Source organism: Ascidiella aspersa, chromosome 2 (assembly GCF_963924565.1).
Source record: "Ascidiella aspersa chromosome 2, kaAscAspe10.2, whole genome shotgun sequence".
NCBI lineage: Eukaryota > Metazoa > Chordata > Ascidiacea > Phlebobranchia > Ascidiidae > Ascidiella > Ascidiella aspersa.
The window spans coordinates 38,466,414-38,487,510 of record NC_139448.1 but is presented as its reverse complement, the minus strand read 5'-3'; the positions used below and the strand labels follow the sequence as shown (position 1 = coordinate 38,487,510).

Below are 21,097 nucleotides of genomic sequence, written 5' to 3'. Positions count from 1 at the left end.
GTGCGGAGAAATTCTGCGGGAAAAACGAACCCGTATCGCCGCAGACCGCAGAAGAATTCCCGATCTACGCGGGAGTCGTCGGTTATCGCTCCAAGTTTATTTAGATTCACGGAATCGACCACCAGCGAAAGGATTCCGTCAAACGAGATGTTATCGACTTGTAAAGGTTCCACATGATAAACGCTTTGCTTGCACGATTGAAATATCCAACGTTAAAACCGGCTGTTTGCGATTTAAATAAACTTTTTGAAATTATTTAAAAAAAATAAATAAAAAAAAAACTTTGGCTGTAACAGGTTTTTATTTTAAAAATTTTGTTATCAAAAATTTTTTATAAATATTACAGTTTTATCGCCTACTTTTCCCGAAATCAGCCAAAACTTGTAAAGCTATTTCCAATTCGATTGGCCGCTAAGTTAGCAGCGAAAATTAATGTGAAATCGTATTAATTTCCGCGGAGCAATATTCAAAATATTCCATGAAGATTATAGCTGCCATGGAGTTAAAGTTCAGATAAAACAATTCTGCACTATACAGTTCATTATCCTTAAACGCTAAGTAAGACAGTGAGCCAATCCAAACTCGCATAGAAAATAACCTCGTTCGAAAATGGCAAATTTTTCATCGAAATTTTACAAAACGTAACAAGATTTACCAACAAAAAACAAATCTCCCCGAAATATTTAAAGCTTGCATTTTGCAATCACGTGACCTTAGCTTTGACCTTGACCGCAATGCCGACGACGTGGGAAATCCGCGATTCGCTATCACGTTATGACGTCACAATACGAGGAAATCGCTTAGCGGTTCGATAAAGGCGTTTGGTGCAATTCTTCATCAACAAAGTTTCAATGATGAATAATTTACTCCCATTGTAAGAAAACACACGCAGGGGTGGAAATGAGAGGTATAAGTGACTCGCTTACAGCTCAATTCTAGCTCTGCACACATATTTAATGTGTGATTGAAATTAGGTTTACTATAGGAGTACCTGTGGTTCTAAAACTATTTAAATTTTTTTTAATATCTTTTCAATAACATATAGATTTACATTTACGGGTTGCATAACATTCCTGCGTAATAATTGCTCGAATATTTAGTTTATACAACATGATTCGTTGGTTTGATTTAAAAAATCACGATTTTAACGAAAACAATTAAATACATCTTTTGACCTGATTAGAAAGTACTTATTCTCCCTTATGACTTTCATGCCAAGTTCGCATACGCGCTTAAAAAATATTCCTTAAACACATTTCGCTAAATGTTTCAGCCCCACGACATGGGGACTACAGTTCTGGTGAACGAAAATCAGCAAAAGGGTTAAAAAGGGGCGCTTTGGGGTTATATGCGTAAATAAAATGCTGGCAGTATGTTGAGTTTTTGTTTGACTGCTAATTAAAATATCGCTTTAGGTTGAAGGAGTTTAGTATTTTTAATAATTGAACCTTTTATTTTAAATCTAGTTGTCCAAGTCTGTCCCACGTGTGTAAATGTTGGGGTAGTAAACAGCAATAGCGTTTATTTTGAACATTATTTTTTACTATTTATAAGTAAACGACTAAATGTATATCATTTTTAGTTGTTTTGCACTAAATGGCAACTGGGACAGAGTTGCAAGGGAGTCATTTTTTTCATTACTTGAATATGAAGTCGAGTGATTTGCAAAATCGTAAGATAGTCAAAGCACAGAGGTTACTCGGCTTGGTATGACAATGAATTGGAATTAGACTTGATTTGTTATTTATTAAAATAACTTGGCTAAGACTTCAGGTATTTTTAAGTTATTAATGACTTGAGTGAGACGTGACTCAGTATGACAGTGTTTCTCAAGCTGGATGCCGCGGAACTCTAGGGAGCCATTTTAACGCTCAAGGGTGCCGAGAGATATTTAAAATTATTTAGGATTCCAATTTTGCTCTATTAGTAAGCTTCTTGATACAGTTTTTTTGTGTACGAAAAATGTGCAAAAAACTAAAGTGTTTTTAACCTCGTTTATTGTAACGTTACAGTTAACCAATAGCAAAATAACGAGAAGGGTGCCGCGAGCTATTTATAATTCCTGTAGGGTACCGCAAGCCAAAATAGTTGGGAATCACTGTAGTATGACAATAAATTGGACTTGAGTTCTTATTTGTCGAGAATGACTTGACTGGAACTTAAGTCTTGACTGGAACTTAAGTTAAAAATAACTTGCATACAACACTGCCACGTATTTGTAGCCAACATATTTGAACTACATTTTAAGCAAATCTACGCCTGCGATTACAAACAAGTGCTGTTATTTTTGCCAAAAAGGTCCGTTAACGCGTTTTGCGACGTTTTTGGAGCTAAATTTAACGATTTAACGGCGACGTTTGTTACGCAAGCATGCGTCAACAATGCAGAGGCGGGTATTTCGAAAAGGTTAGCTCCAAAAATATTCCGGCCAGTTGTTTATTTTCACACCGCTTCGGGAACGCGCCGGATTTCAAAACAAATCTGCCGGGTTTGTTTTTGTTGGCTGAAATAACACACGGCGAGGAATACAGTTGTTCTGTTGAAGGAATTTCACTTGCACAGGCTGTAACAAGTGAAATGAAACTAGTGGAGTTATACATTGCCATTAATGTTAATATTATGGTAAAGAGATATCCAATGAAAGCTTTGATTTTTCAAATACTCAAAGCTAATGGCGGTTTATATCTTTTGGCAAAATTTAATAGTTTTTAAAAACTCTTAACAAGAATATCATCTTCAATAACAAATCAATGGCCGATTAAATAACACAGGCTTAGTACTTTTATTTCCATACAGCAAGTTTGTAAACTATATTTTAAAACAGAAAAAATAAATTTCCTACAGCTATAGTTTTTAAATAAAAACAGACGGCTTATAAATGACTTGTAAAAATATAAATATCATGTTTTTTCCCAAGTTTCTTAAAAAAAACAGTAAAATATGGACAGGTGGTATAAGCCCTGTAGGTGTATGACCTTCAGCGGTCAATGTAAATATGTCCAAATTGAATAGCTATACAACCAAGTTTAAATATTTGAGAAAATTAAAAACTATATTTCTGAAAAACGTTTAAACATGCAAAAAGTGTAGTAAAAAAAGTTGATTTTAACCTAAAAACAATAACCCAAACAGGGCGTTGAAATTTATTTTATAGCGCCGGAAAAGTGTTTTCACATGTTGAAATAAGTTAAAAGTTATCTTATGAACAAACTGGTATAAACCCCAGTAAGCGTACAAGGTTTCGCCGTGTTTATAGATATGTCGAACTCGAGTAGCTACAAGCAAAGCGGGTTTCGAACAAGTGAGATACAAATTTAAGCTTCGCAACACAACACAGCGATGTACACAGGAGTTTCAGTGTATTTATAAACCGGGTTGGTGCACGGCTGTGTAAAGACACGTGTCACTTCTATATTGGTCCGTCCTGACATGGGAAAAGTAAGCTTGAGATAGAAACGTCAGCATATTGCACCAATGTTTGTTGTAAGTTTGCGAGGTTGCTATATTGAGTGAGATAAAGAGTTTATCATAAAATGAAACTTTTAATCGTTTGCTGCAAACTTATCTTGGTCTGCATTTGATACAAGGTTTCAAGGGAATGCCCTTGAACACTCAAAGCCTACAACTTACAAAAATATCAACCATTAACCCAGTCGTCGGCAAACTGTGGGCTGCATAGCCATTTTTAGTGGGCCGCGAGTTACTTTTGAATAGTTAGTGTTATCATGTAGTTGTGGGTGATAGCAGTACATTCATTGCACTATGTTTTAAAATCACATGGATTAAAATTTTATATTGTCTCAGCGTGGTTCAGACCCACGTGCTAAATGTGGTCCTGAGTAGGCCTACCTTTCGAAATATGTTTATTTCCCAACATTAACTATAGGTAAACGCAAAAATTTTCGAGCCCCGCGCGTATATTTTTGGTTTTACAATATGTTTTACATTATGATGGCAGTCAGAGTTTTGCCCATCAAGGCGCCTAATACTTCACCATCAAACAAATATTCCGAATCCGCCACTATTTTCCTAGTAGTTTTACATACCTAGTAGTTTTACCTTTAATAGCTCTGTTAAGAGTACTTTGGGCCGCGACAAAAAAAGTTTGCCGACCACTGCATTAACAAATCCAGAGAAATAATTGTCGCCAATGACTCTTACGTTAATTTAAACAAAAAATTGCATATTGAAAAGTCCAAAAACAAACAAACAAAAAATACGCTCATTTTTTTAAGTACAATATTTAATTAGGTTTCTGGCTTCTATATTGGTTTAGAAACGTCTCAAAATTGCACAAATATTTGTTGCATGTGTGCGAGGTTGCTAGGTCAAGTGAGATAAAGAGATGTTTATGATGATAAAAAATACTTTTATTGGCTTTCTGCAAACTTACTTTGGTCTGTGTTTGATACAGCTTAGGGGGAATACCCCGTAGGCTTATCAACTACAAATAAAAAGTGCCTTTCGAAATGTCCTACAAAAAGTTTAACCATTCTGAAAAATAAAAAAAAACTTTCCTATTCTTAACAATTAAAGACGTTGTCTGCAATGAATGCACCCAACTGCTAATAAGGTTTTTGGCCTGAAATCATTTTAGTGGGGTTAAACAGAGATCGCCCCAAAAGCCCTTTTTTCCAGGCTTTACTGCCCCAGTTTATGATTAAGAATCTCCGATAATATCGGTACTCGCCCGATACTCGGGTGGTATCGGTGCCGATCCAATACAAAACTAATATGGGTATTTTAGCCACGATTTTTTATCTGATGATAATTTAAACTCCTGAACACCAAACACAAATTTTCTACTAATAACCTGGAAAAATTCATCTTCGAGCGCTTAAATTTAATTTATTTTGCTGGTATGAGAATACTGATGACGTCATTGGTATCGGATTGAATCGCGATACTTTTGTTTTAAATATCGGGTATCGGATGTTAAGTACCGAACATTCCTGACGTTGAATAAGCATTTCCATTCTTACCGTGCATTTGTTAAGCCTCTCCCTGCATATATAGATACCAGTGAGATTTATTTGTAAATGCAAAAAATTCGCTCTTTGTGTCGTCTGGGGCAGTGGTTCTCAACCTTTCTAGCTAACGGACCGGTAAAATTTCAAAACAAGTTTTGCGGACCGGTGGAACTTCGAAAATAAAAATTAACCCAAAATGTAATTACGACAAAAGTATATGCAACTTAAAAGCAAAGAATGAAAACTTCAATTTAATAAGCAATTTGCTTTTGTCTGTTTGATGTCATACGTGTTTTACGTGGGCCATTGAAGTTTTTCACCTTTTTCACCTACCACTGGTCTTAAAGCTTAAGACTTAAACGAGTTGTAGCCTACTACAACACTTGTACCATTGTGACGAACAATAAAGTCCAAAGTAGACCATTAACTCTATATTGCGTCACAATGCAGCAAATTACGGAACTGGAAAGTTCTACATTTGATGGACAGGCTTTTACCATCTTGCATTTTGCAACTACGATGTAAAATTGTAATATATTTGGCGGACCGGCAGGAAACTTGATGCGGATCGGTACCGGTCCGCGGACCAGCGGTTGAGAACCACTGGTCTAGGGTTGCTTTCAACTGCATTCACAACCCAGTAGTTATAATCAGGAACATCGTAACCAAACTGACACAAAGTGGTGTTATGAACCAAGTATGGGTAATCCTTACCGTGCATTTATTTGGCCTTTCCCCCGAATGAACGCGCATATGAATAAGTAGTTTGTATCTTGCGTTGAATGGCTTGTAGTTCCTCGGGCAAGCTGCCCAGTAGCAAGTAAACTCCTCGCCCTTACGTTGGTCGATGTGGTTCTTCTCGATGTGCTTCACAAGCTCGTCCTGCTCCTGCGGATCCGAAGGTACACGGTTCAAATCCCGACCGAGGTATATTAGAAAATAGTTGAAAATAGGTGTATAATAAGCCTTACTAAACGCTTATTAAAGTGCATCTTAAGATCAGAAGGTACATGGTTCAAAACCCAGCCAAAACAAATTAGGAAAATAGTTAAAAATAGGTGAATATCAAGCCTTATTGAACGTTTTTAAAAGTGCTTCTCAAGATCCGAAGGTGCACGGTTCAAATCCCGGCCGAGGTAAGTTATAAAATGTTATAAAATAGGGGTATATTAAGCCTTACTTAACGCTTCGCCTATCAAAGTACTTGGGTCCGAAGGTAGGAGGTTCGAATCCCAGTTAAGGAATATTTCAGGAAAGACAATTATAGGTGTAAAATGAGTTTAACAGAATAGTCTGTTTATCAGGACCGTAAGAAACTTTAAGGTACATGGTTCGAACCCCGACGAAGGCAAATTAGTAGAACAATTCGTTATATGTTTATATTAAGCATAGGTGATCACTCCTGCTTCTAAGGTTCCGAAGGTTCGCGGTTCAAGTCCAAGTCAGGACATATTAAAAGTGAGTGTATAATGTCTATTGCTGAACGTTTTGTGCTTTAAAATGCCAAAAATACACCGTTTGAATCCCAATATAATTGAAAAAACGGTTATCAGAGAGCATAAAATAGGCTTCGATAAACCAACTTGCGATAAAGTTTGGATACAAACGTTCTGTGCGCAGCGAAAGGTCCCGGGTTCGAATCCAGGCCAAGGTAAAATAGTGAAAATAGTAAATATGGGCGCATGACAAGCTCAGTAGTGATTTTTTACTTTTCAGGATTACTAGATACTGGGTTCGAATCTCAGCCAAGGTAAACTAAAAACGGTTGAAAAGAATATTTATTAAGACTGTTGTGCGAAACCAATGTCATTGGTATTGTAAATCAGCGACAGTAAATTGGCATAAGTTTACACATGAGTTAAGAATCTAAGTTTAGGTAGAGATCTGCAAATGGTTTAAAAACGGTTAAAAAGAATAGTAATTACGTCTGTTGAGTGAAACAAAAGTCATTGGTGTTGTGAATCAGCGGCAAAAGTTTACACATTGGTTGAAAATCGAAGTTTAAGTATAAAGAAGTTAAGAGATCTGCTACCTGGAATATTTGGTTGCATTCTGTCCATCTGCAAACCCAACTTTCACCATCCTTAGACTTGGACACATCAGGCTGGCTCAGGTGACTCTGCGGACCAATTACAGGCGGCTGATGGCGGTAGTCGGTGTAGGTGGGGTTACTCTGGGTCACCTGGGCGCTTGACACCGAGTAACCTTCGTGGAGGCCCTTGTCAACGTGATAGGGCTCGGGCAACGTCATATTGTCCTTCTGTCGCGTCACAATGAGCTGGGGGTGATGCTCCCCCGCATATTGGGCGGCGTAGGGGTTGGGGTAATCATGGGGGTGAGGGACGCCCCCCTGGGTGAAAGAATCACCCATAAAATCGTGACCGGTGGCGTTTAAATCGTGGATCATGCTCCCTGGGGTTGCAACTAGCAACTGGCGGCTTAGGGAAAGTCCCGAGGGGCTTAACCTGGGGGCCAGGTGCCCGTAAGTTCCCCCGTCTGGACCTATGGGGGGCAGGGGAGATCCCCCGAGTGAAGAATGGCGCGAGGGGTTAAAGAGTAGCGAGTTAGGGGAAACCCGTATGAGCGAGTTGATGTCGAATCCGTCCATTGAAAGTGGGGACACTGAGAGGGTTCGCTTCATTGCGGCTGATCGCACACTTCTACCCCCGGATCGAGCAGAATGGCGCGGGCTGACGAAAGTTGACCCCACTGGGGAAAGCCCCTGGAAGGGTGAGAGTCCACTTAGCCCACTTATTGTCGACATCGCGCTTGGCGGGGGTAAAAGCATATCGTCGGGGTTAAGGTGGTGGTTCCCCGTTGGGGTAACAGGGGGAAGTACCTTGTACGGGTTCAACGAATTAGGGGTTAAGGGCTTTAGGAAGTTGTTCTGGGGGTGAAGGAGGTACGCGTTCGGGCGTTCCGGCGCCGCTGACCACCCTCCCCCGGGCGGTTCCATCTTGCTGACGTCATGGGGGTATTTGGGGTCAGTTTGGGGCTCGTCGGGGGGTCCGAAGCCCCCTCTGTAGTCCACTGCTTCCACCTTGACCGATATTCCCGGGTTGTCGGTCGTTGATGACGTAGTAATTGCGTCATAGGGGTAGTTGGGGCGATAAAGATGAGGGTGTTCTTCGGTGCCCAGGGGGTGGTCTGGGAATAAATTGTAAAGTTATGGTTTACTTTGATTTCTATAAGCTGCTGTAATGCTTAAATTTTGACTTTTTATTTTATTTTTGTTTTTTTATGTTTTAAATGTTTTAATTGCTTGGAAGACTTATACTACTTTATTGTTGTCGAAAGTTTAAAGGAATCTTTAACGAAAGTATCCGCCTAAAAATTACGCGTATTAATATGTTTACTTTTTACAAAAGAATGTATTAAAATCGGCCTAAAATTTAAAATCCAAGTAACAGTACTAAATTAATGACTGCAGAAATGCAACGTTAGGTGAATTGCGTGATATTGCAACGCAAGTTAACTGAGAAAAAATACGATAAAGATTACATAACATGAAGCAAACGATTTTACACAGCCGAAAAACACGACAGTTTGCCTTATATTGTGCTCTTCCCGAGAGATCGTAAACCTTTTAGTATCATTATCCCTGGGAAGAACTTTTGACAAGATTCACAGCGTACTTTAAACACCAAGTAATGTCCAACAAAGCTGAGAAAAAATGCGATAACGATCACATAACAAAAAGCATTTGTTCATCCAAGATGTCCCAAAAAATCAGACAAATACACAAACAACCGTGCTTTAGTAAATTATGATGAAAACCATGGAAAAATGGTGTATTAATATAAAAACAACTAATTTTCTGCACAAACTATAATTTCGCATGTGAATAATTGTTTTCCAATTACGACAGTTTGCTTTAGATTTATTTTCAGAAGTAAATTATACATTTTAGTAGTATTATTGTAGAAATGATTTTTTTTTTTAAAAAGCCCCAAAAACTGAGAACAAAAATGTCTCAAAAACTGAGAAGTAACTTCCAACAAAATTGAGAGAAAAAATGCGATAACGATCACATTACATAAAGCAATCGTTTCGCTCAAAATGTGCCTAAAATAGTGTAAATACGTCCCGAAAAAGGACTTAATCCCAGCACGAAACCTAAGGCAGCTCGGCCATTTTAAGGCGGGCAGAGAAAGGTTTGCAGGGTCGTGCAAATACGTCAGGGAGGGGTGGCGGTGGTGTGAATGGCGGGATATTTGTCGAGCAAACACGACACAAGTGAAAAACGATGTTATCATTGCGAGGTGGGCTTGTAACGGTGGCACATGAAAGAAGCAGTAGCCGGTAATACTTTGCTCCTGGTGCCATCAATCTAGTTTGCCTGTTGTCTCCTTCCAAGGTCGATTATTGACAGGGTTTTTGTGTTTTTTTCTTCTAAGGTCGGAATTTAAAAGGGCGCCACACCTTGGGATTGTTGCGTAACAAACAAAGCGGGAATGTGACCTTTCGTACGTCAGAGGTCATTAGCGACCGGGGTTATTTGAGTTCATTGATAAGGAAACACGAAAAAACACTTAAAGTCGTTAAACGAGAGTTTTGAACGAATTGTAAAACTATAAAACTTCAATAAATTTGTATTTGTTAAATAGGAATAATGTTATTTGAATTTAGTTTCTCCATGATATTTGTGTGTTTTTATATTTTATATTTGTGATCAATAACATTTGTTTGCTTTGACCCACATTTCAAGTAGTTTTTTTATTCATTTTCTTTATATCACATGATCCAGGCTTTTTGCCCGAACTGACACTGCCATACCCTTAGGCCCTTAGGGAAATGCAATATTGCGTTGTTTTTTCGAAAATGGAAACTTTAAGTATTATAACAAGCTCTGTATTTGTACTTAAAAATATTACAGATTGTAAAAATTACCACATTTTTTGCTTCAAATTACTTGGCGAAGGCCAAAAATGTCACGCAACTGCAAGGACATTTGACAAAATGTTAACAAGCATGTGAGCTTTTGTATTTGCTGTGAAGCGTCTTACGTGGGATTAAAGTGCATATAAGGAAAGGTTAATGATCAACCAACAATCCGCAATAAGCGCCACCGACACCTTTGATGGTGAAGGCGACAAGATGTTCCTTGGAAGTGAGATAAGCGCTCACCGCAAGGCACTGGAATCCAACGATGCAGACAATGTCACAGCTTATTACAGGAACTAGCGTTTAGAATTTGTTTGCCAATGGAAGATTGGATATATGTAACCAATAAATTCCAGAATTATGCAAACAGACCCACATTTAGGGATATATTTCGTGGGGGAGGGTTACAACAATCAATACCCATGTTCAAGGGGGTTCGGATGAGACTTTAGTGATACGGACAATTGAATTGGACTTAAATGTTTAGACAAGGTTCTTGGTTACCTTGATTTCGCGACAGATGATTAATTCCAAGAGAAAACTTAGCAAGTGTTTGAGTCAATTAAATTTCCTAATCTCCTAAAGTTTTTAATTGCTTGATCTCTTACTTGGCGAATAAAACAACAAACGTAAATAAATGCGTTAACAAAGATCTATAGTTTATATTTTAAATAAAGGGCCGTGAGGACGATTTTTATTTATTTTTTCTTAGGGGTAAAACAGTGTTGTTAAGTTTTTAAAATGGCTTGACTTGACTTAAGTGATTAAAGCAAAATGACTTGACTTAAGTCTTTTGAACAAATGACTTTACTTGAGTATTAAGGGCAAACTGACTTGATTTAACTGTATTTTGGGCAAAGGAATTTGTGTGAACGACATGACTTGAAGCTGACTTGATTTAATAAACACTTGACTAGGACTTGGGCAATTGATGACTTGACCTGCTATTTTTTAGCAAAAGACTTGACTTGGACTTGTTGTTTTCAAATTGACTTAGTTAAAACACTGGGTTGTGGTTTCTCTGAAAACAACCAGGTTCTTCATAAATTTAGCAAAAATTTAGCAGCGCAACAAACAAGTGCTAAGTACTTGGATTACTTTCGCTTGTTAGTTTCAAACCGAAAGTTGATGGAATTTCCCTGGTTTGTTTGATTTCCTGTCTCGTCAGTTCGTAACAAGCAAGACACAAGGTCAACACTAAATGGTTATTTGCCCGGATCGCTCCCATACGCATACACCCATTAGTGATTATACGTTGATTAGGGTTAGGGTTGGGGTAATTTAATTTATCCAGTTTTGCATTAGTTATATAATATGAAGTATTTCCTAATTTTTTACTAGTATTTTTATTTTTTTATTTTTTGAGCTTGTACCACATTGTCATCGAGATAAATAGGCCCAGTAAATGCCTATTGCTTATTTTCACGGCTCGTTTGGGTACACATACACCCATTAGTTGATATTCATTGATTTCATTTCCTGAGTTTTGCATTATTTTCATGATTTTTTTTCTAATATCATAAAATAGCGACTTCTATCTCAAATGCACAAATTAATTTGGTGTGGGATCGGCACCGATACCACCCTAGCATCGTACAACAACCGATACTATCGCTTGGTATCAGGCGTCATTTTGACAAAAACTTTATGTTAAAGCGAAATGAAAAGATTTGTAAAAAGCGTAGCTTTAATATAAAAATACCTTTAACCGACGTCCTAAACCAGCGGTTCTCAACCTTCAATAATTTATGGCCCCCGTTCATGAGCTCTAACGCTTTGTTGACGTTTAAAATAGTAAGAAAAAAACGAAGTTATAATGAAAACCACAAATTTGACTTTAACTGCATAATAATAAAAATGTTGTATGCTAGTGACCCCAAAATACTTATTCGTTCACCCCGGGGGTCGAGGGGCCACGTTTAATAAACCTAAAAATTCACAACTACGAGAAATCACATCTACGAGACAAATTAAGGTCTATCAGCTATATTCGTGTTAAAAGCACAGTTTATAAAGGCCAACTTCTCAGATACTTTTTTCTAAACATTTTTTTTAATAAACCCCCAAAAATATTTTGACTGAAACTTTATGTTTTGAAAGCGAGTCAAGTATAGCGTTATAAAAATGCGTAGCTTTCTTAAATCCCTAAACCTTGAAAACAAGTGTTTAAATAGCGACGAAACAGAATCCTCGCCATAAACCCACTTAAGGAGAAATCACCCCTAATCCCTTCACATTTAAGCACATCTATTCATAGAGCATTTGAGTGTTCCACAATGGTCCAATCGGACCAAAAGTGGCCCAGACTCGTTCCCGTGGCGACACGCTACACTTGTGTCGCTGTCGCACGCGATTTTATGTCGCCTGTCGCTTTTATCTGATCACGTTGGCACGCTCATCCGTTATAACTCTTTGATCAAGGGCAAATAAAGGTCGTTTATTTAACGCTTTGTCATTGAACTGTTGTCACACGATGACCGATACAATGGGTTTTTAGGGAGTTTTCGTGTAAGCGCATATCCTGAGATTACTGCTTTATGTTTGTATATTTACATGTCATAAGACAATGTTTTTTAATTTCCAGGTGTCATAACTACAAAGAGAAAAAGTTGATAATGTTTTTCACTTTCCAGGTGTTATAATTACAAAGAGAAAAAGTTGATGTTAACTTTACAAGCAGCTGGCAAAGTCTAATATTTTATGATCTTTGTTATCATTCAAGTCATTGTTCAAACCATTATGACGTGTAAATGGTAAATGAATAAATAGGTAATAAATTACTGGACACAACACACAACTTCATTCACAAAAACACGCATAGTTCATCAAAAAATACTCACATACACACACGGGCACGTACGATAACATATTCGTGAAAACTAGCAATTACATTTAAATCTGAACCAGGTACCGTTAATTAATTGGCAATCAACATCGATAAAACAGCATATTTTTCTTATAGAAATGTAAGTCTCAAGTATTAGTGAACAAATATTGGTCATATACATTCTAAGTTGCCAGTTTATGATGGCCGGTATATGAGAAATATGCCAAAAATGGTGTTCTTACACACACAAACACATTATGGTTGGAATTATGAATCCATAATGCACTCTAATCTGGCAAGTATATGCGTCGCCAGGCAACCAGCGTGGAGAGGGCGAACAGGTGAGTTGGGCAGAATGCTTAAATCAACAACAAACCTAAGTGTTCCTAAGCTATGCGCTGCACTGATCCCCTATAATGGATATGAGACAGATAACAGCGACGAATAGGGATGGCGAATTGCCTTGTCATTGCCCTCTATCAACTGGTCCTGTGTGAATTTACAACTGATCATAAACAAACTTCCTGGGTTGTTGTGTGAAAGTTTGGGCGAAAGATCAACTATTTAATGGTTTATATGTTATTTTGGCGACCGATTTATCGTGTTTTGTTTGAGTTATACCAGTTTTATGGTTTAGCGATGTAACTTAGAATCCATTACTAAGCTCATTGGTATTATTTCTGACTGGTACAAATTGTTGTTTTGTCCAGTAAGTATATTAGCATTACTTTTTAGTGATCCAATATTGTTTTGTAAAAAAACGTGCTAATTCGCATTGCACCTCATCATAAAAGCATAATTATGAAACACAAATGGCTTTATATTAATGAATTAAGCAGTCTAATATTTCTGCTACCCCTCACCCCATCTTACAAAATAAAATAGAATAAATACTTTAGGTTTTGGTGTAACATGGCATCCATTAAAAAGCACGTTAGCATTCTTTTCCAGTGTCTAAATCCGTGGTTTAACAAATTGTGTAAATTCGTGTGAAAATATTGTCATTCCCTAATACTTGGTTTTATAGAAAAGGGTTTGTTCACCACATAAATGTGTGTGAATATAATACTTTAAAATGTGTCAATCTGCTTTAAACGTATACAAGCTCTTGCCTTAACAAAGGGTCAATTGTTGTCGCCACAAATAACATTGTTCGTGCACATTGTGACGTGTTTCCGCAGGGGCTTTCTGGAATATAGAGATTGTTGTGTTTATCTTGTTCCCGCATATAAGCACTTACACCATTTGAGCATAATAGGTCGTATCTTTATACACGTTCCCACTGACCAAGCGGACCCTTTTGCCAGCTGTGGAATATGACGAACCCCACAGCATTTTTTGTCTAATGTTTCATCTGTTAAGCTGAAATTCGTTTTTAAATTGGAAAAACGCATTTGGATAAATTAGAAAATATTGGATAAAAAAACGTCTATTATAAGCTACTAGAACAAAACTTGCAGCAAATTGCTTTATTTGAACTAGTCAAGTATATTGTTATCTAGTTGTCCAAATCTAGTTTTCCCCTAAATTGTATGAAGTTTAGTTACAAATAAATATTTTAACCCCCTAAGTCGGTCAATTAGGGCCACCCTATTGTCGAGTTTGCCGCCAAAATGACGTAACAAAGGTCTGCGACAATCAATCATTGTCGGTCAGCAAACGGGGTCGACAATTGCAAAATGGACGACACAATGTAATTTCTGTCGTAACAAACGTCTTCGAATCGACAACAATGGGCGATTGTAACCAAACGCGTTTAAATCGAAACTTATTGTCTCTCTTGAATGTAATTTGATCAGTTTGTTCCGGGATTTGGTAAAATAGAGAACCAGTTGCTAGCCTCAATACACAGCAAATACAACTCCCGCTTGTGTTGGATGAATCACAAATTATTTTCACTTCGGTCGTGAGACAAGCGGAAATGTCCTGGCGAAATTACAAGGCCAGTTGACGCACATCATTTCTCGCGTTTCTCTAAGGGCGTTTTACTTTTATCTACAGAAGGTTGTGGGGTTATTTAGGTTTGCCCAGAATCCAAATTCATACTATTTTGTTATTGCACATTTCAGCCTAACTGAGCAACAATAAAATAATCATAAACTTAGACAAGCCAATACTATTGTATAAACTTGTGAAATCTTTTAATCACTTTGTCAAATTCATTATTCGTGTTCAAAATGTTCAAAATGTTCAAAATGTTCAAAATGTTCAAAATATTCAAAATGCTACCTACTTCTGTGTGGCTTTTAATATTCTTACTAAGCATAACACCTTTGTAATGTAGCTTTTGTTTTCGTAACATCCGCCATTATAAACCCACTTAACGTTGGCCTTGCACGTAGCGCAAGCTTCCACGCGTCACAATGACGTCATACAGTGATGACGTCACGCCCCCTTGGCCACTCGAACCGCGGCTAATTGGAAACACGCTGTTCTCGGGGATCATTGGATTATTGTCGATTGTATTGTGACGTAATAAGCCACACAGGGGCGGGAAAGTTAAGCGCGCGATTTGCGAAGACGTTTGGAAAGTTGCGGCTCCCATGGCAACCTTTGTAGGTGATTTTTACGTCACAAAGCATGGTTTGTTTCTTTGTAAAAATCGCGCAATGCCGCAAAGCTTCAAAGTATTTGAGTTGAAGAAATATTAAGATTGGTGCCAAAGTAAACGTTCTTTAACTGTTGGACTTGGTGTAACTTTTTGGCTTTTTTCCTCTTTAATAGTATTCATAAAGAACCATTAACGGTGTCAGTAGAAATATATAACATTTATTAAAACAAAATGTGAATTGATATTACTTACTATTTCCCCAAACTACTGTAACATTCTTTTTACTTCTTTAAACAATTATGGGTTTTGTGAAATCTTTTCGGAAACCTACGAATAATACACCAAGGCCCAAATACTTTTTGATGGATTTTGTGAAAAGCCTTAATATTTATTGGTAATAATGCGCAAACTCTATTTTCATAGAAAACACAGAAAGTTTAAAAAGTGCTTTAAATCATTATAGTCGCTAACAAACGCCTTAAATCCCTCCAAACCAGTTTGTATGTCGCCCAGGCCTTTAAACTGCTCAAATTACAGCCAGATACAATTCAAACCATAACTAATCGTTCTAATTCCATTGTTTCGTCACAACGGTGAAAAGGTTGACACGCGTTTGGTCACGTGACCCGGTTACTTGATCCAAAGTAGGATTGTGTTTTTTACTGCTGATCGGTGTACAAGCGTTTTAGGCGGGGTTGATGGGTAGGGTTACATTTTGGTGTCTGTAGCTACACACAGGGCCTATAGGAAGGAAATAAATGCGAACTTATATTGGTCAAACAATTAGGAGACACCGGCAAAAAATTAACCGGACCAAGTATCTTAAAAATCCTATCTTAACAAATCTTAAAACAATGTAAATAAAATATAGGTCCACAAATGGGTTTACTGCATACAGTGTTTAGAACACAGTAGCCAGGCTTTACTTATAGCAGGGGTGTTCAACAAGCGGCACGCGTAATGCGCACTGCTACTACACGTTTTTATTATTTGTCAAAAACGCTTTTATTGTTAGAAAGAATTATATTACCAAACTTCGGCACGGGAAGAAGTTATACGATAAAAATTGCCACGCCGGCATGTTTGAGTTGGACACCCCTGACTTATAGTATTGACAACCACAAATATATAAATAAGAAAACTATAGATTCTGGAAAAATGGTAAAAAGTTCTAGTTAAAAAAAAATACTTTAAAAAGTTTATTATAACTATCTATAGGTAAATGCTACAATTGAGGGTGTCTGTTATGATGTCTTTTGGGAATTGTTGTGGTTACAACCCACCTATTCTGGATCGGGTTTCATGAATTGAGTGGGTAAAGACCTTTCAACACAGATCTGGGCAAACTACAGCCAGAGAAATCCGTCCCGCGGCTCATTTTCAATAAAACATTTTTGCAAATATAAGCCTTAAATTTTTTTCTAAACCTTAGCATATTTCATTGAATACATAATTCTTGACATGCCAGGCATATACACGCCCCTAGAATGACAAGCGTTGGTAGAAATGCTCTACAGTCCACCCCTTGCTTTGCGGGGGTTAAGAAGGTGTAACATTCCAAGTACATAACACAGCATAGTGATGTCCTGTGTACATCCACGCCTATAAGCGGGTGCTGACAGATAATACAGGGGCCAATGGTTTCCTGACAATTTATCCACAATTCTATATGTGGGAACGCACGAGGGGTAGCTTACTGATCGGCCATTTCAGGGCTTAAAATTAGGGGCTTGGTCCAGTCGGTTGAAATATTCTCAATAATTTTTTTGTTCGGAAAAATTTTAAAAACCTACCTTTTGCTTTTATTTTAAGGAACACGCAATTGCAAAAACCTAAAACCAACGTTTTAAAATCCCATCGCGATCGAAAAGCAAACTATAATTTCCACATATTTATTTCTTATCTGGCATTTAAGGTTGAGGGGGTTTACAAATTAGGGATCCAGGTTTGGTTAAAATATTCTGAATAATTTTTTTTTGGATTAATAAAGAATTAAAAAGTTATCGCAAACGATTACTTTACATTAAAAATCAAGATTTGTTTAATATTCTCAGTAATGATTTGTTCTATTGACTACAGCATATATTTTGTTACAACCCCCCAGCCTTCTATTTCTATTCCAGGGCACTTGTAGTTATGTTCTACTTGTTGCTACCTTCGCGTGTGGCCTCAAGCTTGGCCACTTTAACTGGCCGCATCATTAAGGCTTGCCCCTTTTTCAACCAATTATTTGTATTGATTTTAACATAGCCGAATCAAAATCACTCATTATTCCCTATTTCCAACAAGTTTCAAGTGGATAAAAGTGCAAAATTAGCACAAAAACAGGCCTAAAAAGGAGAGCTGGCTTCTGTTAAGTGGCCCTGTAAGTTGGCCAATTAAATTCCAGTCATTTCTGGCTTGTTCGAAACAACACAGACACATGTTGGACACAACATTGGTTCATATTTGGAATCACGACAAGCGACTATTTATGGAAGAACTACATCATCATGTGCTGCACGAATGCTGGGATAAAATTAAGTTGTAAATATTTGACATAATTCGCATATTTTACAAGGGTAACAGCTTTTAATAAACAACCAGGGATAATCAAACGTTTTTGTACAAAGCAAGTGAATATCAATAAAAATGCAGCAAACATTATTCTGCCATTCTATTTAAAGAACAGCTATTATCAACGTCATGATGGTTGAAGTTTCAAAAAAATAAGTCAAAGAAGCTTTGGAAAGTTTATACAATCATGTCTAGCATTTTATGAATTTAAGATAATGGCTGGAGGTTTGGATTAGAAGTAGAATGAATATCAAAGCCCATAAAGAAGTAAGTAGCATTTTTTGAACAGAAAGTAAGTTGTAAATGAATTAAGAAGTTCATTATTAGCTATAAAACAAAAAATGTCAACAGAAATGAAGCAAACATTGTTCGCGCATTCTATTCTAAACAAAGACCATTATTAACGTCACAATGTTTGTGGTATTCAACAAAGTAAAGCCAACAAAGGTATGGCAAAAATTGATTGAAAAAAGCTAAGGGTTCGATAATCCTTGGAATTCAAGGAAAAGAAAAAAATGCCAGTACTTTTCAGTGACGGTAACACAACAAACTCAAGTGAAAAGCTTTCCAGACAAAAGAGAAATTTCCACAAACTTTCACGCCCCTTCAAACATTTGTTAATTTTCACACGTTCCCGAATCCGGTTTGAAGTGGTTCCAGAACACGGTGTTAATAAAACGTGATTATTAGAGGTCAAATAACGCGCCAAGGTCACGTAAAAGCACTCCAATACTTGACACAACGCCTTAGCAACGCGGCCGACATTTATGGTTCAATTTAGTAGCACGTTTGTGGACTTAGGTGCGACCCTTGTAGTAAATTGAAACTTGAAATATGAACAAGTGTTGCGATAGGCTGCAGGTGTTTTTCTTCGAACAACTAACTTTGTGACGTGTACAATGAAACCACAATGACAATGAAAGTTAAAAGTTGTTGTGTAGCTTAATTCAGCCATATTTCCTTAATTAATATCAGAAAAACTTAGAACATTTTAAAATCATGTGTATTACCCAACTAAACTGGAAAATTAATTTAATATAAAAAGCGTATTTTCTTCTTGGAAAATCATTAATTCAGATCCACAAAACCCAGTTATTGAACGTATCGCTATATGAGCTGACAATATTTGACAAAGCACGTGTTCCAATTATAACGCCCCGCACCTGCTAAACCTATTGGTTCTCTGCATTGCGCCAATAATCAAGGAAAAATATATCAGCTTTAATCTGACAGAATTGGAACAAGTGGGAAGATTTTTAAAAACACGCAACTAAAACAACATAGGGGGGTTAGGGATGTTCAATACATAACATTTTATTTTGTAACCGATATTTAAAATAAAACATCGCGATTCGATGCGATACCAAATGACGTCATTACCATGATCAAACTTTTAAAATAGATAAAATTAAATCGTTTAAATTCAAAGCGATTTTTTCATGTTATTTGGTCAAAAATTTGCTTGAACGTTAAAAAGTTTAGTTGCATCAAGTTGTTGCCAATTTTTTTCCAACAAACTTAGCTTTCAAGTTAAAAGTGCCACGTTGGAGCGCAAATCATGGCTGAAATTCCTTTATTTATTTGGTACCGGATCGGTACCCGATACCACCCTAGTATCGGACGAATATCGATACTACCACTTGTTATCGGGCGCCCCTATGTACTGAATTCACAGCACCAGATATACAAAAATCATGTGATTCAAAATAGCTTTAAACGCAAAAAATCAAAATTTGCAAAATATGCCTTTGGAAAAAAAAGCAAATTTAGTCGGTTGAACAAGCAGTAATATTAATGTGCCGCGCTACCATTGGTAAGTACATTTCTTAAAATACCGATTATAGAAACACACTTGATTTCTAGTTAATCTACAAGCAGTTATAAACTGGGGAATATTTAAGATAACAACGACAGCATTCTTCTACACAGATGGTAACATTTTTATACTAAAAATGTGTTTTCAAGATTAGGATGCAATGAATTCTCAATCAGTCATTCAGCTTTATGGAGGTTTTACGAAAACATCTGTTCGCACATAATACGCTCCTTTCTTACGTCACAGCGCCGGTTTATGAGCGAAGAAACGAAAGAGGTTGGATTAACGACTTGACACAGGTTATTGGTCCAATAGGGATTTTAACTGGCAGGAATAATGACGTGTTTAGGGGTATAACTCAAGGGGGTCTAGGGTCAATTGACCCATTTCGTTTTATTCGAAATGCGGGGAAAATATAGTTTTGCATAAATCAGAGTAAAAAAATTTAAATCGTCCTTAAATCCACAAATAAAAGTAAACATTCTTCCATCAAACGACGAAAAATATATCGTTGTGGAAACAGAATAAAAAAATAGATTTTGCCCCTGATACTCAACTAGTGAAACCATGCCTTGAAGTTGTTTCAATAAAACAACAAGACAAAATATTTCTAACAGTGGATATGGGTTTGTGGAAAAAACGGTAATGGTGTCATTCCTTACGTATGTTGGGTCACTCGCTATAAATCAGGGGCGGACAAGGCCGACCAATGTAAGTCATACGGTATATCACTTAACAGCAGGAATTTGTTAATACACTGGGTTGAAATCTTAGAAATATTTTGAAAAAATACAGTTTTCCATCTGGATATTATAAAAAAACATATATATATACTTTTCATTAAATCATCTGTTAATTGGAGATTAATGTTACATTAATGCTATGCTGTGTTATACGTAGCTAATTTAAAACCGTTTAAGCTTATAGCTGTAGTATAACAATTAAATAATTTAAATAAATGTAAGTAATTAAAGAAAATAAATGTTCCACAAAATCCAAAACCATGTGGTAGTTTTACTTTATTTTACATGGACATAAACAGAATCCAAAATCAAATCATTACAAACTGGACACTATTTTGCATTTTTTTGTCAATTATAATTTACTACAGCCTGTTTTGATACTGGATTTGGTCCGCGAACAGCAAAATATTGAGAGCCCTCCACCAATTTGTTATTACAAAATATATTCTTCAGTCGTATATCGCCTAATTGTCGTTAAATCAATAAAAAAACAGTAGCCATTAAGAAACAACTGCTTTAATGCGCAAGCAGATCACGTGACTTGTTTATACTGTTCGCTTGATTAGGTCACCAATCGATAAAGAATCTCACCGAACCATTTCTAGTGGGGAGAATAAAACACGGATTTTTAGCGCTATTTTTAGCTCTCAATGTCAAATAAACAGTTAATTTTTGTCAGAAAATTCGCGATTCGAACTGAAAGTCAATCTGTGAACGACTTGGGGGAAAATGAGAAAATTGCTAAATATA

The 21,097-nt window shown here is 36.9% G+C and overlaps 1 protein-coding gene across 1 annotated transcript in view; it reads right to left on the bottom strand.

The window, feature by feature from the left end:
- LOC146165645 (zinc finger protein GLIS3-like) overlaps nt 1-21,097 on the bottom strand; it is a 37,726-nt gene that overhangs the window by 10,211 nt on the left and 6,418 nt on the right. Inside the window, exons 4-5 of the mRNA XM_083381538.1 lie at nt 7,003-8,117; nt 5,685-5,858 (exon numbers count right to left, since the gene is read on the bottom strand). Of these exons, the coding sequence (XP_083237664.1) occupies nt 5,685-5,858; nt 7,003-8,117 (1,289 nt within the window). The remainder of the gene's footprint in view (nt 1-5,684; nt 5,859-7,002; nt 8,118-21,097) is intronic.